Here is a 23,026-nt window from a genome sequence, read left to right on the forward strand (position 1 = left end):
GGGGGGGGCGAGTGGACCGTCAGGGGATTGTGGGTATGCATATCTAATTTGCAGGACAAAAGGACTTTGGGGGTGTGTTCAGAGAAGGGGATGCGTCAGAATAGCAAAACAATCACACACTTGGGAGTTGATCTCTGGGACAAAGGACCGGGGGAGGTTCCACCCTGGGGCAAATATACTTACCGTGATCGCAGGGGTTGAGGCAGACATGGCGTTCAGAATTTGGGGTCGAATTTGAGTATCTTGGGGAAATGCTGCTTGCTGAAACCACTCCTTAAGGGGCGGTTTCGGCTAAGCGCCTGGCCTTGGACATGGTATTGGTAGAGTTGCCAGGCGCTGAATAAGACGCCATGCACCGGGCGACCACAACCCAAACAGGTTGTGAGTACGTGCAGATGGCGGCGGCCTCCCCTTAACTTGGGGCCTGTCCTGGCAGTGCTGCGGTACCAGGATGGGCCCAGATTTTAATCCAGGGAGGGCCAGTCAGCCAATTGGCCCTCCCGCCTTTGCTGGTTGAAAAAATAGAACAAAGTGAGAGAGAAAGAGGGTGTTCCAGAGCGGGGGCTCTGGGGTGGAGGTAGAAAACACAGTCAGAGCTGGGGGGTAGGGATCTCAACGTGGCCCGCTGCTATCTGTTCTTCTTCTGGGTAGCGGCCATGGTGGGAGTGGATTTATCCATCCCAGACTAGAGTCGTCTTGATGTTGTATCTAATCTGAAATATGATGTATTACCTCACTGGTGGTCAGCCCTTTGGAGCTGGCTGCCGGGGGGATGGTTAAGTACTATTGTACAATTCTTCATTGGTTTGATTGTATGCCTTGTTGTCGGGTCTTGTCTTGTTCAATGTGTATCTGCTTTTGCTTGCAACATTTGTAAGAAACCTTTTGACTTTCCCCTACGCCGCAACCAGGTCCTCATGCTGCACAAACAACTCAGCCAGCTTGAGCAAGTTCCTGGGGAGGCAAGCATCCCCCTAAATTGCCCCAACTAATTCGGCTTCCTTCCTAAAATATAAGAAACGGGGAGATGTAGGGGTGAGCCCGCGAACCCAGCAGAACCGTAGAAGGAGCGCCAGGCATGCCGGTGCCGGCTACGGCCTTCCGGGCGCACACGCTCCCCCAACCCCTGCTCCCCCATGAGTCACGGGTCATGAACTGCCTGACTCGCGGTCACCAGGTGTCCCATACAAAGGGACAAAAGGGCCCCTGCCCTCAGGTGAAGATTAGACCCAGACACGGATGCTTCCTCCCGCACGTAGCAGCCCGATGAGATCATGCATCACATGATGATCTCCCGCTCTCCCGCTCTCCCGTTCTCCCGCCTGCCCGACCCCGTTACACGCCCCCATTGAAACCCTAATAAAAGGTGTGAGGGGCGAGCGCACGGCAGAGTTGCCAGGATCACGGGATCCCGCACTTCCTGCAGCTGGCTCTCTCCACCAGATGAAATCTCCGCGTCTCGTCTCTTCATTGGGGCCTCGTAGGCAAGACTACAGAATATTTTGTGTACTTTCCAGAGAAAAATCAAAAAGTGTACAATTTATTTTAAAATCAAAACTGTCATGTAAACTGCAATAAAGTTTTTTTCTCTAGTCTTTGCTGATGAAATCAGTATTAGTTCTCACAATGGGTGTTCACTAATACAAAAAAAATCTCAAACAGTATTACACAGGAAGACAATAGAAAGTTCACACTGCTACTGCTCTTGTGATGGCAGTTCCTGGCAGCACTTCCATAGGTCACTTCTGAACCAGAAATCATGCCATCATATGCTGTGGATGTCGCTCCACATCCATGATTTTGGGGGTCACTGTGTCTGACACATGCGTAAACATAGCCTAACCTCCAGGTATAGATCTTTATATGTTCCCTTGCCGTTATCTTTTTTTTTAAATCACAGGAATAACTTGTGAGGAGCAAATTCTAATGAAAATAATCTACCAGAAGGCAGCCTAAAATGCAGCATAACATTTAAAGTAGTATAAGGTTTGATTTTGATATTTGTTAGATCTTCTGCATAAAGAAAGTCTTTAAAAACTTCATTCATGAATAACCAATTATGCAGCACACTTCCTAATGTCCAGAGTTTAAATGGTCCCTTCTACCAAAAAATAAAACAGACCAAGGTAAATGTTCTTTATTTTTGATTCTCTAATTATACCCTAATGCAAAAACAAATTCCCATTTGCCCCTTTTTCATATTAAAGGAATTTGCCTCTTTTGTTATGATAAATCTATCTGATTCACTTACAGAATTTATATGATTCATATTTTATTTTAAAACATTTTATTCACGTACCTCACTGTCCATTAAATGTTCATTGGCTGAAAAGAGGTCAAACCAAGTTTCATTCTTCACTATCACAGGAACCTTAAAAGATAACAGTTTTTAATTACTTTCATTATAAATTGTTTAGGAGGAACTCAGCATTAAAGACATTCAAATGAAGGTTAATGAAATAATTTGCTACTTGTAAAAATTACTTTAAAAATATACTCAAATATACTCTTTGTTAGAATCTGAAAAAGACTGACATACTGAACTGTGTAGGTTAGAGATGGATAATAGTTTTTAAGAAACCTGAAAGCCATTGTGACAGAGGTGTTGTTATAGCACACACACACTTTTATTTTGTCCCACAGTTGTAATCTGGCTAGGACAGCCAATCTCCAGGTGGAACCTGTAAATGTCCCAGAATGATTTCCAGATGACAGAAATCAGTTTCCCTGGAGAAAATAGTTGTTTAGGAGGTTAGACTCTATGATACAACATCCTGCTAAGGTCACCAAACCCTGCTGTCCCTAGGCTCTACCCCCAAATAACCTGGTTAGAGATTAAGAAACCAAAATATGAACTACACCACTAACTTGCTTCCCTGCGGCTGTTTCAATGTTGGACTATCAGACATTTCTGTAACAGGAAGAGTGGACTGAACTATCTAGTTATTTTTTTCTCAATGTAGTGATAAAAATAATAATATTGAACAAACTTGCTGTCTCATTCTCTTTCTCAATTCCAAGGTGTAAGGTGTTGCAAGGTGGATCCATCTGAACTTTTCAGGAACCCTTCATTTTATATGCCAGACTAAGGCAGATTCCACATGGGCCAAAAACAGTGGTCTGAAAATAGTGTAAAATGATTTAAAACGGTGTAAAAGAGTTTACATTGTTTTCACACCATTTTCACAATGCTGTTTTGGGCCCAAGCGGAATTTGCCTAAGGCTTGTCTAATCTGAGGAAAAGCATCAGTGGGCCTCCCTGAAGAAGCAGCATGGACTGTCTTGTCTCTATCCCTTAGGCCCAAAGCTCAGACTCTCCTAGCAACAAGTTGGAATCTGTTAGATCACCAAGCACCCAGGTCAGGTTACTGACACTAAGTACCAACTAAGAATACAGAAGGCAAACCTGGAGGCAACAAAGCAATGTCAGAATGATGAGCAGGGTATCATTTCAGATTTTAGTGGCAGGGATAATGTGTCATGGGTCTGATGAGGAAGAGGCAGAAGAAGCCAGCCCCAGCTTTTGGGTGACTGAGGAAAAAGGTGCCTCAGTGGGCAAGGGTGAGACTTCATCAGAGCACAGGGAGTCCCAGGCAGCATGCCACACCTTCAGCATCACATCTCATGCTCTGGTGCACTGAAGCCACTAGCCTCACCCCTGGGATTGCATGAGACTTGGAAGGCCACAGAATGTGGACCTGAAGGGAGGCACAGGAGCAACAACTTGTCCTGGGATGACTCCACTGCTTAAAGAGTTGAGCTTCACCAGGGTGTCCTGATAAAAGCAGCCAGGAAAGGAGAAACCAGCGTGGAAGTAACTTCTTCACCACCTGAAACTGCTGTGCATTTTGACTGGATTTACTCTTTCTGGACTTACCCTTCTGTCTTGACCAACCTTCCCTGTAAGCTGTGTGGCCACGCAGATACCATATTGGTGCTGTAAAGTTTAGGCAGCTGTCGGCAGGGGGAGTTCTCACTGGTAGCTCAGTTCTGCACAGAGGTAGGGAATTTCTGAGCAGTTCCCTACTGAGGCTAGAGGGACTATTGGTCCTTGACAGCTCAAATTTCACACTGCCTAGCCCCTGAGACCTCTGACATGGTAATTACTGTGCTGTGATTACTTTGATTGCATGCTTCCTTTAACCCATGGACTGTATTTGGACTTGACAGATGCTGTGTACTAAACTTCAGTAAATCCCTGAGCTGTAAACTGTATATCATTGCACCAGACACTTGGTATGCTCTGTGGGGGAGTTGGCATACCAACTGGAATATGATACAATGTCAGGAGGAATTCATATCAAGATTCTAAGGTCCATCCTCAGATCAAGATTAAATTGCAAACAAACACCAAACAACTTGGTGAAATTTAAGATTATTTGCTGTGTTTGTTTTTTACATACCTTCCAATAACTAGAGTAGTCTTGCCTACAGAGTCAAAGAACTAATGGGTTTGAAAAAAAGAGTTGTGTGTTTTTGAAACACACGTAGCCTGGTTAATTGTTTAGGTATTTCAGATGAGTCTACACAACCTAAATAGAATCTATACAACCTAAATAGATCCAGATGAATCTACAACCTAAAACACACAACCTACCATCTGCCAGTGGTACTTGTGGGGTGACCCCCAAACCCCACAAAACAACTACAAATTATATTATAGCATTAATCTATGTTCTTAATAACTCTGGCAAGTTCTTAATTAAATTTAGGCATTATCTCTTGGCAAAGCTAGAAACGGGGGGGGGGGGGTTGCCCCTTAAAAAGTACTGGCTACATTCAGTCTCATTTAAATTAATGTGCAATCATAGGTATGCAATTTCTGTTCTGTTACAGATTCTCCCTGTACCTTTTCCATGCTATATTCCTAGTACAGTTTTCATTTTAAGTATCTGTTGCTTTATTTCCATTCCCCTACCTTTTTTTTCAAAAACAGTGGCTAATATAATCCCATGTGATAAGGCATAATTAAGTTAGATAGAGAAACACCAGGATCAATATCAACTAAGTGAAATTAAATAGCCTTTTTTCACTCCACTGTTTCGAAGAAAGCCTCTTGGGCAAACAATGAGTTGAGTTTGTGGTCTGAATTTAGTTGCTGCTGAACAGGCAATATATTGTGATTAAAATTCCCTTTCTGGTAAAACATAACACTGTTCTCCTATTTTATTTTAAAACAAATAGACACTGGATTCTGAATTGCAGCAGGCATTAATAAACATTTTGTAATCAAGATTTTTCTCAACCAGGGGAAGGCTGGCTCCTGCCCCCCCCCCCGTCAGCAGGGGGTGCTCCCAGCTGCGCTGCGGGGCCTGGCCTCAGTGCTGGTTGGGCACTGGGCACCACCAGCACATCTAGACAATGTTAGCATGGCTGGGCCCGACATTGTGCACAGGCGTGATCCCCCAGTGGGGAAGAGGCCTCCTGGCACCGCAGCTGGGTATGGACTCCGGCACCAGCGTGATCCCCTGGTGCTCCAGCATGGAGGGAGCTGCCAGCTGCTAGCTGGGTTGCCACACCATGGGAGAGGCAAGGCATGGGAACCCAGCCAGCGCCTGCTCTCCCACATGACCGAAAGGCATGCACCCAGGGACATGGGTTACCCCATGTCCCTATGGGCAGTATGCCACTGATCCCACATCTCCCTAGTTTCTCTAGTTCAAACCATACTATATGAAACAAGGAAGTATTAAACTCACTGTCTGTATACTACATTGAGGTTTCAGGAATGGTTGCCTAATCATGAATTTGAGTGCTATTGTACTACAGATAGAAAAGGGAACAATATTTCTATTATCCTTTCCACAGTTCTGAGTGGCTACCAGTATGCATATTCTTAAGTCTCACCAGTCTGACATTTAAGAATATATTACTTGGTACAGGATTTCAGCCCAAAGAATAAGGGAATATTTTTATTGTTTGATGTTCCTGGCATTCCTCTTCAAAATACATATTACTAATTACCTTCAAATTGCCTAAGGAGTGGTAAGCTCCCCCTTTCTGGCAGTCTTCAAGCAGAGATTGGATGAACACTTGTCAGGGATGCTGATCCTACATTGAGCAAGACGACCTGTATGGCCTCTTCCAATGTTTTTAATAAAGATAATATGACAGCATTCCCCATACAAACCTATTTTATCAACAATTTCTTTATAAAAATTAAAATGGAATCTATCTAATTTGCCGGTGTAATTTTTTAAATGACCAAGCTGCCAAAAGTAAAACTGACAAGGTCACAAAGTACATCAAAACATTTTTAAGGGTCAAAATGAAAAGGAAGGAAAGGGCAGTTTTGATTATTGTTGTGTCTCTGTTATGGAGCACAGAGCAATTCTGGCTGCATGACCATCCAAAGGTGAGCTCTGCTGTCTTTCACGTACTCATGCCAATGGGAAGGACATTAACCATGGCAGACTCTCTGTTATCAATACCTTTTTTTCTCCTTTTCTTCCCTTTATTGCACATCCACAAGTGATCAATAACAACCACCTCTTCAGGTATGACTGTCTGAGAAATCTTCTGCAGGTCATCCAAGAATTGGCACTGTATACTTGGGATTACTGGAATGACCATAAACACTGCTTCTCCCATCCTTTCCTCACCAAATACCACAACCAAAGGAATATATGTTGCAGTTCTCCATTATTCCAAAAGTATGGCATTAAAGTTGATGCCCCTTGCCTTGCCACATATCAGGGTTTCAACTGGCAAGCAGTGTTGCTTTCTGGTCATAGAGTCTACTGGTCTATTGATGTTTGTTGAATTAATTTGTTAGAAGCTAGTTTCTTACCTTATTGATTAAAAATTCTTGTGGTCGTCTCCAAGAACTCACTTTTAAAGAAGGTGATAATTCAATCTTTCCTTCTGGGTCTTCAAAGACATGCTGTATAAAATGCGCATTTACAAAAATTAAGAAATAATGAAAGGCTATACTTATCTTCAACTATGGGATTCATTTATACATAGTTCAAAGAGCAGATGATCATTTCCTATTAACTGGTGATCTTTGAGTAGAATGTCTGCAATCCTAGTAATGATTTAAAAATAAATGTACTAATGACTGAAAAAAATTAATATGTGGCATACCAATACAATTGTTCTGAATCCGCAAAGGCATATTGACAAGCCCCACATTAAACACAATGAACACAACCTGACCTGAAATATTCTAATAATATGTAATAAATATTAAATTGTAAATACAGCTTGGCACTGGAGGAACATATATTCAATAGCATGATCAGTCAAAGTGAAATACTTTTATATTCACTTGACTTAGATGGGACATATATTCAGAGGACGCTCAATATCTCACTGGATTCTATGGAATTCAAAAGTGTTGAACTTTAGTAACATTTTTCCCTGCATATGCATTGCACACTGTATGACTAAGATAAATCCATAATTGGCTGTTGTGGGTTTTCTGGGCTGCAGGGCTATGATCTGATAGTTTTTGCTCCAGACCACATTTATAGTGACATGCCTGTGAAGATGGCTCCCATAGATGCAGGTGAAACGTTAGGAGCAAAAACTCAAGTCAAGTCAAGAACTTTTAATGGCATATATTCAAATAAAAGAAAACACACACGGTACAGTAACCAAACATGAACTTACAATTACCAGGCAAAAATTTGATTAAGAGTGCTTTCTTATAACTATACTAAGAAACCTAGCTATTTGCTCTAAAGCAGCACCCAAAATGTTGTTCAAAAGAAATGTTGTCTTTTGTTGATCAGTCCAGCCTTCAGAACCAGCCAAGAAAGGTAGCAGAAGCTTTAATCGAGCTGTCTCATGTACAGAGCAGTGGAACAAAATACAATGTATAGATTCCTCACTATTTAACCTGCAAACACAAAGTCTTTCATGGTGTGGAATATTTGTACCTCTATGGTTAACAACTGGAAGTCTGAAGAAGGAAACTGAATCCCTGATTTGGACCGCTCAAGAGCAAGCAATTAGAACAAATTTGATCAAGGCCAGAATCGAAAAATCATTGGATGATGTAAAATGCAGATTGTGCAAAGAAGCTGACGAAACTATAAATCATGTCCTCAGCTGCTGCAAAAAGATTGCACAGACTGAGTACAGACAAATCGACTAAATTACCATCTGTCTAATTCAGAAGGCAGCCCTGATGGGATCCGAATGAATACTACACCGATAAGTTACAACTTCCTAGGCCTCTGGGTGAGGCTCGAATTGTAATGAAAGGCCAACAACCAGCTAAAGAACTGGCAGCTGTGAAATCAACCAAAATGATGATGATGACAATGCCTTACCTTAATATTCTGCATTGTATATACTGTAATGGTTTCCTCTTTCCTGATTATTCCCATCCTGAATTTACTAAACATGTATCTAGACCTGTGCACCTTACTTAACAAAGCCTAGCTTCTACTATCACAAAGCCAGGCAGAGCAATCCTAGAAAAATCAGACTTCAGCAAGTGATAAATGGGTTCAGATAAACTGTGGGAACAAGTACAGAATCCATGCTCATTCTTTCTCCCTATGGCCACCCTTTGTATATCTATCACTAATCCAAAAGGAGAGATCTATGTATGCACACAAGTTTCTTTGCTTAGACCCCCTTCTTCCTATATGCAGAAGCCCAACTACAAAGATAATTATCCCCTCTCTAGAAACAAAACCCCACAGGTGTTATCTAACAGAGTGACTACATGCAGATAGCTTCTATCTTCCACTTACGGATAAATCTTTCAACAAAGGAAACCAGCACCATCCAGAACACTCTTGTTCTCTGGTTTACGGCACTTATCTTTCCTATTCTCACCATTCAAAGCTGTAAAGTTACTTTTGAAATGGCAATAATCTTTGAGCAGGGCAAAGGAATGCATGATGATAATAGGGATGAACTGATTCCCTCAGTTCTTTCCTGTTTAAAGTTCAATTCTTTTTCACTCTAGGGATTTGATCTAAAAAGCTCCAGTCACAGTTTGGGAACAATGACAGAGCAAATCCCTAGAATCCTCAGAGGGGATTGTTTTCTCCCTGCCCCTTTTACCCATTTTTCTTCTACCCTGGATACAATCAAAGACTGTGAACACAACTGAATTTTCTTCTAAAAAGACCACAGAAGAGTATTTGTGTGATCTCACAATTTAGTAACTGAGGCAGTAGTGCTCCTATGCTTTCCTTGAGTTTTTTTATACTGAATTCTGATAAAATTTTGATAAAATTAGAAATTTTGATAAAATTATTAAGTACTACCTTATACTTGAAACATGAATGGATAGGATTGATTTAATTTCTGATTTATGCTTGTATATTATTTTAAACAAAACTTATTAAATAAGTCTGGCAAATTCAGTTTGGGGTTGAATGCAGTATCCCTGTTTTCTGGGGTGTTCATTATATGCTACAAGTACAGCAAACTGGCCTATGATTCAATTCATATGCTATCTTATTGTACTGTAGGTTTATTTGCTGCCCTTGCAGAAGTAATGGTATTTAGCCTTTTTTTTGTAGAAGAAACCACACGTCACAGAAAATTGAAATTCAGTCGAAGGGAATCTCTACATTCAGAGGCCATAAACCTCTGAATACCATGGCTAGGAGGCAACTGGGGCATCAATTCCAACCTAGTGACCAGGATGCCGGATTTGATTAACTACTGATTAGATCAAGCTCTCCTTATGCTCTTAAAATAAAACTGGGCCCATTATGACCAGAGCTTTGCTAATGATGAAGCAATCGGATAATAAATACAATAATTCAGCCTGAAGCTCAGTTAGCCAGTGGTTAGTATTGTATCAGAGCTGGGAGATTTTGAGTTCAAATTCCTACTTAACCATAAAGCTCTCTGGGTGACCTTGACTAGTCACTCTTTCAGCCTAACCTATTTAACAGGGCTTTGTAGAGGATGATATTGAAAACAATATGCTACCTTAGGTCCAATCTGACTAAATAAATAAACATAGTAATTCAAGTTATAACATGGTTATAAGAATCAGTCACTAATAGCTCAATCCGGGGGGAGGAGGGAATCCCCCTCTGGAGTCGGTGTGGGCCTACCTCAGCAGAAATGTCCTCCCCAGGGCACTTACCCCAGCAGAGGGGCAAATCCGCTGGCGCCTGACCGCTATGGCGCTCTGAACTGTCCCTAAGTGTGTTGGTGTGGTGGGGATGTTCTGGGGCAGGCCAGAGGGTGGAGCTGACCTTAGATGGCTTCCACTGCCCACCCAGACCCTGTGCGCTGGCAGGAGCTGGCTTGGAAATATGCCATGTTTTCCATGGGGTATCTCTGCTATTCCCTATGGGGGATTCTTTTAAAACACTTTGGGGGCTTCCTGCACTGCAAGAAAACCCTTTGGAGGGGGCAGTAGGGTACCAGAGCGGCATCATCCTTGCCCACGGCCTGCTCTGGATTGGGCTGTAAAAGTACATTGTCAAGAAGAGACATACATCTTTCAGTAGATATCCAAGACAGTAGTTATTTAGAGCTTTATACCCTGCTATTTCATCAACATCATCATCCAAGGTAGCTTACAAGTTTTTACAGAACAAGTCTAACAAAAACAACTACTGAAAAAAGTAAGTAAATGAACAAAAGCAAACTTAGTGAGCCAGAACCATTCCATCTGCTCTCTGTGGTGCTGCCAGAGAAAATGGAGACAAAACTGTTCCCACAATAGCCATTAGATGGTCTTGCTGCTTCCATGGCTGCCGTCTTTTGAGGGCTGCTGTGAGCCTAGATGACAGACTACTCCAAGGGAGCTGCCAAACAACCTGGGTCATGATGAGGATGACAGGGTAAGAGAACTTCTATTGCCAAAAATTAACCAGGTCTCTCATAGTGCAGCTTTAGGATTTTGTACGATTGCAGTACTACTGACTTAAAAATTTCAAAGATACAGCATTTATGTTTTTAAAGTAATTATATATTTGAAAAAAGTCAGTGGCTACAGGTAACTTACTAAAATGGGACTTCTTCCAGTTTTATCTTTTTCCTTTCCACCTTTCCCTGCATCCCACTTTTCCATATTTATGTCCATTTCATTCCATTCTGGCCAGATAGGAAATCTTCCCTTCTTTGCTTCAGCTGAAACTGTTGAAGGACTTAGAACAGAGGCTGATCCAGTAAGATACCAAAGGCTGAAATATGAAATGAGAAGACAACAGCCATTCAATGAGTCTCACATGTAAAAAATTTTCACACTGACTTGTTTTAATTTTAATTTCTTCGATGTTGCTAAGCACAATTTATTTCTCCCAGCTGAGCTGTTTTATTACTATCGGTACAAAAAGTATCAGAGGGTTTTGATACAACTTTCTATAGCAACCACCATGCTCAGAAGAGAGACCCCTAAACAACATTAGGAGGTGCTCCAAATTGACTCCTCATAAGACAAGAATTTCCTCATAAGACAAGAATTTTGAAACAATTTCCCGTGAAACAGGCAGTTACTGGAGACCCTGTCATTTCTAAGGACTTCCCGTTGCAACAGTTTCCACTCAGTGCCTTGAGGACTGCACTTGAATATTTTTGGGACATACAGAGACTTTGGTTGTAGTTCTTAATTCTGTCCTCGTGCATGTTCCGTTCTCCAGATTAGAGTGCAACCACTACACCATGCTGGCTCTCAGCATGAGATGGATGCCATGTTCATTCTATATGGAAAGAACTATTCAGGAAAAAAAGACATCTTGATTGTCTTTCTTCACCTTCATGAGGTACTATCGTCTGGATCAGCAAAATCTATTGATGCTGCCTTTGAGATAAGAGTCTTACAACAGGTTTTACAACAAGACTCATAAGGTAAATTCTATCCAATTTACTTTATCAGTTGGATAGGATGTTAGTTATCCCTCCCTGAAGTGGTAGCTTTGGTATATAATCAGCCTGGATGACTGAGTCCCATTGTTGGAGAATGACATTTTGGACTTACCGTGAAGGCATCTTCTCTTCAGTGGGGTGAAGTAATCCACTTCCCACCCACCCCCAAAAGGGGGAGGGATTGAAATCTGGGGTTGGAAGGGACCTACAGTGGAACAGTGCTTTCATATGACTGGATAGGGATGGTCCCTTAAAATCAATAGAGCATGCAGAAAAATTACATAGACCTGCCTGAACAGTAGGAAGTGTGACCTAATCAGCCTGGATGACTTTGCTCCACTGAAAATAAGATGCCTTAAGGTCCAAAGCATCATGTTAGAGGGCAAGTTGTATAGATGTTTTGCTTTTAGTACTGGTTTGTCCCTTACCATCTGCTTTAGAGCTGGCCTACCCAATAAGTTTGAATTGTCCAAATCCATATTAGCAGCTGGATTAAGTATTCTTCCTAAAGGGACAGGCTGAGGATCTAAAGCTTCTACAAGATTTTTGTCAGGTTTACTTTGCTTTAAAGGAGGAGAGACATTTCTTTTATGTATTAAATGGCAACGTTTTCCCCATAATAATCAAAGAAGGAGTACTAACTAATTTTTAAAAAAATTTCGAGCAGAAGTATCATACAACAATAAACAATCCTTTCGTTTAATAAGGTTGGCATGTTGTGGTAGAGTATTTTAGAAATTAAGTTGCAGTCTTTCAGTCTCACAGAGGTCATCGTTATCAGCTGTAACTGCATCTTTCCCATTATGTGAGATGAAACATTATGAAGAAACCATGGGAGGCAAGCAATACATCTCTTTTAAAAACTTTAGGAAAAAACCTCAGCTGCTCCCCCATCAGTCAGAGGGGGCTGGTGCACAAACTGCAGAAATGGGTTCTTGTTGTGTCTGCTTTTTACCATTTACGGTTCAGGAACAACAAATACAATTAATCAAATATGTGAAAGTTGGAGCTCTAAAACTTCAAAACACTGGCTCTTAAGATGGTAAACAACAGGTCAGGCCCAAATAATTCAACCAGCATAGAGCTCCTTTCCATTTTTTTTTAAACTGAGGGTGCTTTTTATTAAAGTTCACCAAAAATTCCTGGAAGCAGACAAGATTAAGTCAGTTTTCACTTTGAACCAGGATGCCTCCAGTGAAACCCTTATCTTAAAACTAATACTACTTTCTTACTCAAATAATTTCCATCAGAGGAGCTCCAGCTTAAGGCATCCACTACCTTCCACCCACCGGAAAGCTATAGATAATGGTTAAATCTTTATTCATTCCACATGGACATGTTTTCTTGGAGGAAACAACCAATTTAATCTGTGTAAAGTATTAGGTTAGTAATGGATTCTTTTTTATTCACAGTAATACACATTATTTGTATAAAAGTGTAAATGTGTGTCTAGCATTTAAAGATGGGTATCATCAGTTTGAATCTTACCATCATGATACTGAAAACTAACATCAATAACTGTTATATATTCCTTATACTTCTGAGGTAATACATTTGATAGTGTTCCCTAACTCAGTCATACTATTATAAATTTGCTGCCTGTTTAACAGTAAATGCATATATATGGGTTTGTCTCGAGTGTCACCTCATCAAAGTTAGGGCCTTTGACAAAAGAATATTAATATTCTTTAATGACTGAATATGCTTCCTGGGTGCAGGAGGGAAGTATGAAATGAGCACTTGGCAGCATGTGTGTGTGAAAGAGAGAAACATCTACTTTTATTCCATCTGGTTTGGAAATGGCACACACACAGAACGAGCTGTGTCTTGGCTGGTGATGTGCTTCAGGCAACTCACTGTCTTACAGAGTATCCAGAGTTGAGTAATTAGTCTGCTTCATACAGCTTTGCCTCTTTGCCTCCACTGATGCTCTATTTGTAGAATGAAAAAATGTTACAAAAATATCATAGGTCTCTGCAATTCTTTCATCGAAAGGAGCCTGCAATAAGTGACCAGCATTCTCAAAGAATTGGGAAGTACATCTCTTACATGTTTCATCTGACCAAACTGCCTCTCTTTCCACCAAGAAAATTAGAAGAAGTGGGGAGGGGGAGTGTCTCTTGAATGCCATAAGTTTCATTCTACACCTTCACCAGATTATCCATCATCACCTTTAGAAGAGATTTTCATAGGTAATTCTATACATGGATAGCTTGGACAGAAAAGAGTTTTCTATTTAAAAGGCATCTTTTTTATATCACTAGATAGTGCCCCCCACCCCAATATACTAACATCAGTTCTGCTTTTACCCAACCTGCAGTAAGGATTTACCAGCAAATTGAATGAGTCCTATTCAGAAAAAAGTGAGTTAAACCTTTCACAGTCAATACTACAAATATTGGGCTACGTAGGCAACAGCAGAAAGAGAAACAATTAAACTAGTAGAAAGAACCTGCCCTTTTTCACTGAAGGGAAAGTTACTATCAATCCTTTATTTAAATTCACTATCTAATCTTAGGTAGTTTTTAAGTTTGTTTGTTTGTTTGTTTTATTCCATTTATACACCTCCCTACACTGAAGTCCCTGGGCGGTTAAAAGCCCCGTTAAAACATACAATCCTAAAAAAATTAAAACATAAACATTAAAAACCACCATTAAAACATCCTTTAAAAACAATCAATAAAAACATCATTAAAAATCCCCTCCCCACAACAACTGAAACTGATCCATCAAAACATGATCAGATGGCCCTCTGGACACCCCCAACTGAAAACTGTTCAACAGTTGCAACCAATCCCCTGTGGATCTGGGCAACTTTATCCAGGAAGTGCCCAGCAAAAGTGTCACAACAGATCTCCGGGGGTGTCCCAGCCCCTATCCCCCCCCCCCCGATTGGAGGATAGCAAGCCATTCACCATTAGGAACAGTTCTGTTGGATGACTACTTGAGGATGCAATGATGGAGGAAAAGAAGACTCTCTTTACCTCCCTCACCACCACCTGATAGGCCTGAAAATGGGCTCTAACCAGTGTTTGGTCAGATTTCAACCACCTGCGCTTTGCCCCATTTGTTTCATTACCTGCAAATCCCCATTGAACCAAGGAGCTGGGTGGCCTCTACAGGCTGGGCAGGGACGCTTGGGAGTGATCGTGCTGATGGCCCTCTTAATTTCACCATTCCACAGTGAAACCAGGGCCTCGACAGGAGCACCAGTCATGCTGCTTAGAAACTCCCCCAGAGCTCTCAGGTATCTATCAGACTCCATTCTTCTCCAGGGGCAGGCCATTGTAATAGGGCACCTGGTTAATGTGTATGACTCCTTGTGGACTATGGCTACCACACCACCCTGCCCCTCTAGTCTAGGATGATGCTACACCTGATAGCCTGGGGGGCAAAGCTGGGTCAGTTCTAACCTCCCTCCCAGCTCACCCACCCAGGTCTCTGTTATACAAGCCAGGTTGCCCCCCTCACCAAGAATCAAATCCTGGATGAGAGCTGTCTTGTTCAGGACTGACCTAGCATTCAAAAGCAGCAGCACCAGGCCAGTGGGCAGGATGACTGACCTCCCGACCTCCCTTTGGATGGGGAGCAGAGCTGAAGGAGCAATGGCCTGAAGATATGGCCAGTGTGCTCCTCTGGCCTCCAGCTCCATAATGCCCCCAGCCTGTAAACACTGGGATGGCCCCAGCCTCCCTGCTCTTCCCCTCACCCAGGCACATCCCCCAAGTGACCTTCCCCCTAAGTCCGTGGTGGCGAACCTATGGCACTCCAGATGTTCATGGACTACAATTCCCATCAGCCCCTGCCAGCATAGCCAACTGGCAGGGGCTGATGGGAATTGTAGTCCATGAACATCTGGAGTGGCATAGGTTCGCCACCACTGCCCTAAGTTAAGCTTCTGCCAAACAGGTTCACTCAAGAGGCTTGGCTGGTGGTTTGTAAAACCAACAGGGATATTTTACTGGCCTGACATTCTTTAAGGACTGAAAGATTTTTAAGGAGTGAAAGTGCTGACATGTAACAACCATGTTATCTCATTAAAAGAGACAGAAACATTTACATACTCAGGCAACTGCCATGAATGACACTGATTTTAAGTCATCAGAAAGACTGTCTGAGGTTTTCAAAAGAGCCTTTAAAAAAATTAAGCGAACCCAGAAAAAAAGGCCACCCTCCCTTGGAAATGAGCAAAAGAGAATATATCTTGCTTTTTAAATGGTATTAAGACCAAGACTTGAAGTGTCACTGGAAGATCCATGAATGACTTTTCCACAACATGTTTAACAAGAAAATTCGTTCAAAGCCCAAATACAGACTGGAGAAGCAGTGCTGTTGCTGCTGGAATACTACTTCTTCCCCTTGGCCTTTTTCGCACACACGGTTTATTCTAGAATTAAAGCAATCCGCATCGACATCCTGACCTTTTTGATGCTGTTTCGTCGCTCGATAGCATTCACACATGGCCAGCGACAGGAAAAATGTGGAACAACGGCTGAAATGAGGTACAGATGGGGGGTTGGGACACATTGCGGCTCAAGTGTGTGCAAAAAAAGTGTGAAGCAGTAACGACCTCACATGTTAGATCTGCAACAAACAGTCTGTGCGAAAAAGGCCCTTGACATTTTTATGTTCCTTATTTGTGTTGAAATAAACTTCACTATAAAGCTGTAATTCCATGCACATTTATCTGACATAGTTCTGAGTAAGCTACATCAAACACTTCCAATTAAGGGTATGAAAGTGGACACTGATATACCTATATCTAACGACCAAAAACCCCACATGCACAGCCCAACTGCACAACAAGCCAGCCACCAGTATGATTTAAGGTTTCACAAAGCTGGGCAACTCCTGCCCCACTCCCCTTACAAAGGTGACAATAACATCTGCACATGTGTAGACATAATAAAAGAACTAGAACAAGCAGGATTTGGGGTTGGTGCACAAACACTGGCAACAGCAATGAGACAGAGAGGAGAGCTGGTGGGTAGGCTGGGAATAAGAACCCCCAGTAAGGAGAGTCTGGAAGGTGGCTGCAGGAGGATGAAGAACAACTGTCAGCAGCAGAAAAAGAAGGGGGAAGAAAGGCAGTTGAAAGGAAAGGGGGTTGGCTGTAGAGAAGAGTTTGGGTTTATATCCCCCCTTTCTCTCCTGCAAGGAGATTCAAAGGGACTTACGCTCTCCTTTCCCTCCCCCCCCCACATCAAACACCCTGTGAGATGGGTGGGGCTGAGAGAGCTCCAGAGAACTGTGACTAGCCCAAGGTCACCCAACCAGCATGTGTTATAGTGCACAAGTTAATCTGGTTCCCAGATAAGCTTCCACAGCTCAAATGGCAGAGCGGGGAATCAAAACCGATTCTCCAGATTAGAGTGCACCTGCTCTTAGCCACTAAACCCACTAGCAAGGGAAGGGGGAAAGCACTGGTGGGGGAGGGATAGAATTTCCCCTCTCCTGACAGTCTTTGTTGGTCATTCGCCCACCCCAGCCTTTGTATCTTTCTTTGAGTGGTAGTATGAAGAATATGAATTAGCTCAGTTATTAAGATAATTTTTAGAAGCCTTGCTCCAGCTGATCCTATCTTCAGAGATTAGGCTTAGTGTTTTCAGTAGCAGGGATCTCTAAATTAAAGCACCCAGCTTTGGAGCATTCTTCCTCAGAAGAGTGGCTACCATGCTTTTTTTGGGCACTAAGTGAAAACTGTTATGTATTTGTTCATGCCTTTCCTGAATGATTCTTTCCCTGCTCTTCTTCTTTATGTTCATACTTATAATTTGTTTCACAGATTTCATGATGATTCTTCATATTCGGTATTTTATGAAATTATCATCGTGAACTTTATTATTTTGTGAGCATACTTGGCTGATTCACTTGGAAAGGTGGGGTGTGTGTGCACGCACGCAACTCAATGTGGCAGAAATTCTTGACATCATGTACTGTTTTTCCTTAAGAGAAACACATGACTAATATGTATCTGTTTTGCATATACAACATATAACAAATGTTAATGCAGAAAAAGTCAGGTTGAGGCAACCTCTTTCATTCAAGAGCCAATGTCTACCTGTGAAGATGCTGATGTGCTGGCAGACAAAATGACATAGGGAGAGATGACCATTTAAGCAGCTAGGGATGCTTGGAGCAAGTCAATCCCCAACAGTGCTATCAGCATCTCTGGGATTCGGTCTTGGACTTGACTGGCAGCTGCACGAGTCTGAAAGGCAATGACCACCATAAGCCACAACTGTCACCTTCTCCCACACCATTGACCCCAGCAGTCCTATTAGTGTCTTGGCTGTCTGGACAGAATCTGACCTCGAGTGCCAAGCAAAATGGCCTGGTATGTAGCTTTTCCTGGGAGACGAGGAATCTGACATGGAGCCTGAGGGAACTGTGGGTCAGGAGCTGCAGGCAACAGAGCCTGCCAAGGCAGAGCCAATAACAGAGCCTGATGCTGTGCAACTGGGAGAGTCATCAACAAGTAATGAGCCAGCTGCTTGAAGAAGGCAAAGACAAAGGCAACAACTAAGTGCTAAAAGGAGAAGGGCTCGCATTGCTGCTAGGTATGGTAGAAGGCTCTGTGAAATGGAGGCATCTGCATATTAGGAGGACTGAGTCCTTGCAGGATCCTAGCCTCGTTAGCCAGGATATCCTATATAAACTCTGTCTTGGGCTTGGCTCTGCCAGAGTGCATCGAGTGTGTTGACTGCTCCGTGCCTTGTACCTAGCCTGCCTGCTTGAACTCCTGGACTTGCTTGACTCTGAATTGTCTGACTAGGCATTTGCTTGCTGCCTGCCTTGACCTTGGACTGTTTGAGTATGCCTCTGCCTGCTACCCACCATGACCTCAGTCTGTCTGAAGCACAATAGCTGACTCCTTCAGCACACAGCTGTTGAGAAGAGGTCAGGGGCTTCTGGTGATATTCATGAATGTGTCTATTCTGTATTAAAATAGGTAATAATTTTTTTAAGCTTAATTTTTTAAAAAGATTTTTTTTCAGAAATTCATGACACTGGTTATAAGCAAGCTAATGGACATACCAATGAAAGGAATCAACACGAAGAAAAAGAACAACTTGGGTGTCTGAGTGGGGGAACAGGATTTGCATGGTCCTAATATAAGAAAACAACTTATTTTTGAGGGGGTTGGACTTATTTTAGCTTCCTAAATGAAACCTTTGTTTAACTACTGACTTCTTCACACCTGTTTGCAAGTTTACATGTCAGTTTGTAATATATCAGCTTCATTAAACATGGTCAGCTCAAAATATAATTCTTCATTTCACGTCTGAATAGCACCTGGATCCCTTCGTCTATTATCAAAGAGGAGATGGCACATACAAAATACAAAGCAATCCATCATTTTTCTTAAAGATTGAGGCATTATAATGAAAACTGGGTACATTCAGGACAACGTTTTAAGCTTCAAGGGCAACATTCAGGACAAGATTTTATGCTTCAAGGGCAAAACCAAAACTCAGCCCCCTACCTGTTTTCAGGGCAAGGCAAACATGGTGCAAAATGAAACCAATACGCAAACCCCTTAATATTTACATATTGAAATAAAAACTGAAGGGTATATTCAGAATTATGGTTTTTGCATTTCCAATACTAAATCCAGTTCAACCCCTACACCTGGTTTCAGGTGTGGTAGAATTTGTCAGAAAATATAGTTAAAATGTGATGTGTCATCACTACAGCTGCCAATCTCCAGAAGGGGGCTGGAGTTCTCTCAGGATCTCTGAATACAGAGTTCAGTTCCTCTGAATAAAATGGCAGCTTCTGAGGGTGGACTTCTGTGCTGAGCTCCCTCTCCAAACTTTGTCCTCCCCGGGCCCTGTTCCCAAATCTCCAGATCTGGGAACTGGCAAGCTAGTCACCACTCTTGATTTCTGAGATCTTGGAATGAATATTGTACTGTTCAGAAAGACCTCTCTATCTGAGACTCTAGAGAGCTACTAGCAGTTATTAGTGATAGTACTTAGCCACTTATGAACCAATGGTTTAACTCACAGCAATGCAGCTTCATCGCTTCTTTGGACACTTTGTGAATAACACTGTGCTCTTTAAGGACAAACAGACTGACCCCAACATTCACATACAAGTTGAAATGAAGATTGAAATATTGGAATGAAAGTTTGTGTATACCACTGGCAGCAACATACTGCATTATATATGCGTCCCACATCTGATTTCAAGAGTCTGGAAGTGAACATTAATTCTTAAACATTGGGCTACTCTAGTAATTAAGGTCAAATTATCCTACAAGTACTCCAGCATGATTCATTCAGTTCCTTGAATGCTGTTCGTTGCCCCTAGTACAGTTGAAGTCAACCTGATACAATAGAACTCTGTACAAGAAGTTTTACAATCACATTAGTATTTCAGGCCCAAGAAAAGTGATAATAACTTATTACATTCCCAATTAGCAGGAAGGAAATGAAAAGGCCTGGCCATCTCCAAAGCATTAAAAATAGGAACTTCATGTGACTTTAAATCAACACCAAAAATGGTACTATCTGCAGTTGTTGAAAGTTGAGCTATTTCTGTGCAGCATAATTAAGCCTCAGAGGGATCAAGATAAGAATGCATCCTGGCATAAATACACACTCAGTAATCTCTGGAGACTGCTGTGCCATCTCCTGTTCTAGTCTACTGAATACTTTTTTATATACCTCAGTAGAGATTAAGACAATCCAGATCTTATTCAAGTTATTCAACCAAAATTCCAGTAATCTCTCACACATCATCACATCACAGTTCTTCCATACCTGGAACCAATGCACACTTTACAACAATGGAGGTCATAGGAAGTGGAAAAGCAGGACTTCGACAAACAATGATCTGCAGTTTCCCAGCACATGTCTCCAACTGTGTAATGATACTAGTTCTGAGATCCATCTAGGCCAGCTTTCAATTTCCAACCAAAAATGGCCAGCTAGATGTTCTTAGGGAGCCCTTTCTGCACTTCAAGCATTCAAGAGTTTGTAACTGGACTCCAAGGTTCCATTTGCTGCACATCCACCATGAATTTGCAAAGTAGCCATTTTATAAACCTATCAAAGCAAGTGACCATCATCACATCCTGGGATCATGAATTGCGTAAGTAGATTTTAAATGAAATAACACTTCCTTTAGTCACTTGGAAACAACTTCTGATTAATGTATTGTCAAAGGCTTTCACAGCCGGATTCATCTAATTCTGGTGGGTTTTCCGGGCTGTGTGGCTGTGGTCTGGTGGATCTTGTTCCTAACGTTTCGCCGGCATCTGTGGCTGGCATCTTCAGAGCTGTATCACAGAGGGAAGTCTGTTGCACACTGTGTCCAGAGAGAAGGAAATGTTTGGGGTATATATTGTCCACCCTCGGACATGGACAATTTTCTATGACTTAAAACTTGCGCAGATGCCATAGAAATATTCTTGGCTAGATTTTCTTGAAGCAGAACACAATTTTATAGCAAGATTTTCTGAGGACAGGAAACAGCACCAACTTTTTTGAAAGTATGGAGACTCAGATATAGTGTTGGGCTTAGAGCAGGGAGATCTGGGTTCCCATCACACTGGGACAATTTACTATTGCTCAGTGTGATATGTTTCACAGTGTTATTGAAGAATAAAATGGAAGAGTTAATACATATAAGTGGAAGATTCTGCACTGGAATTTTTAACTATCAGTAACTTTTAAAATAGTGCAAAGCTCTTAATACCCAGGTGGCCTAAAACAAAGAAAAAGAAAGAAGATTCAACAAATAGTTGGAAAGCCTGGATGAGGGTGGCAAGTGTCCCATCTTCTTGCAACAAACAGCATCTATACTGTATCTAAAAACAGAGGGGTCTGCCCAGTAACACAGTCACATATGGAAGTCCCTCCCTCTCTCCAGATGCTCATTGGTAACCTTTCAGCCATTATAAGCGCTTAACATAAAACAGGCAGGCTCTATTATCACCGGTTACAGTTCTTGTAAAGGGCACCGTGTTTATCTTTGATATTTATTATTATTATTTATTATTATTTATTCCACTTTTATACCGCCCTCCCCCAAAGGGCTCAGGGCGGTTTACAACATAAAATACATATAAGTGGCTAAACAGAATAAAATGCTAAAATTTTATACCGGTTAAAATGCAGCGCAGAGAGGGTGAGAGCCTTACTCTTTGGAGGCAATGCTGGTTGGCAGGACGTTGTTGCTTCTCACCAATTTCTGGGTTTTGCATTCAACATAACACTTCACACCTTTTGTATTTCATAGTGTTTTAAACCCACAATTCACACTCTTTCCCTTTTCTGAACGTGCCTCTATACTGAGGTTTCGTTTCAGACCTCTGTTAAGCTTACCATACCATAAATATGTCAGTCATTAAGGTGCCTAGTCCCTGGCGCCGAAAAAGCAAATGCACACTATACATGGTCAGAGTAATTATCGTTGCGTCTCATGTTCAAGGAGTAGGTCCTAGTCTTAAAAAAGAGGTGCCGAAAGATACTGGAAGAAGCGTTTACACTGGGCAGAGGAATGGAATTTTGCAAGATTACGGAACGTTCCTTGTGGCAACGGCGCGCGAGACAGGGAGCTCCCGGGTGTTGCGCCGACAAAGTAGGGAAACGATAGAAAATAAGACACTCCACAGAGAGGGTGAGAGCCTTACTCTTTGGAGGCAATGCTGGTTGGCAGGACGTTGTTGCTTCTCACCAACTCCTTCTTTTTACTTAACTTCGACATAGTCAGCTCCTCAGCACAACTTCAAGTCCGCAGCTGTTCCTCCCTCTAGAGCAGCCGCGTCCCCTCTGTTGCTAAGACGCGCGCCGCAGCCGACTTGGCCGTAGAGATAAGGGGGAAATGAGACACAGACTCAACTTCCGGGAAAAATTGGAAGCCGCCATGGGTCGTGATTCCCCCCTAGAGATACGGGAAGGGGGAACGCGAGTGTTTTTAGATATTTCCGGTTCCAAATTGGTTTCATTTTCGCTAACTTCCAATGAAAAGTAGATAGAAAAATAACAGTCCACCTTCCCCCCCTCCCCAGTTTCCCGTTTTATTCGAAATACATGCGTTTAATGTCAGGACAAAAACACAAGGTTTATGCGTACGAGCGGGTGAAGGGTGTGTAGTAGCACGTGTTGCAGTAGGTGGGCAGAGAAGCCGCGGCTGGTGTGAGACATAAAGTCGTTCTTGCTTCAGCTTGCGTTGGTTTTGCTTGGGACCTTTTTTCAGCGTGACTAATCATTTCATGCGA

At 42.1% G+C, this 23,026-nt stretch overlaps 1 protein-coding gene across 1 annotated transcript; it reads right to left on the reverse strand.

Annotated features, from left to right (window-relative positions):
* Positions 1-2,287: 2,287 nt before the first annotated feature.
* Positions 2,288-22,588, reverse strand: LOC125433040 (androglobin-like). The gene is made up of 4 exons (XM_048497378.1): positions 22,439-22,588; positions 10,937-11,114; positions 6,791-6,883; positions 2,288-2,371 (listed from the first exon to the last, which is right to left on the reverse strand). Exons 1-4 carry the CDS (start codon positions 22,510-22,512, stop codon positions 2,288-2,290), a joined length of 429 nt encoding a protein of 142 aa, XP_048353335.1. The 5' UTR covers positions 22,513-22,588.
* Between the last annotated feature and the right edge of the window lie 438 nt (positions 22,589-23,026).

The sequence above is a fragment of the Sphaerodactylus townsendi genome, linkage group LG01, assembly GCF_021028975.2.
Source record: "Sphaerodactylus townsendi isolate TG3544 linkage group LG01, MPM_Stown_v2.3, whole genome shotgun sequence".
Lineage (NCBI taxonomy): Eukaryota > Metazoa > Chordata > Lepidosauria > Squamata > Sphaerodactylidae > Sphaerodactylus > Sphaerodactylus townsendi.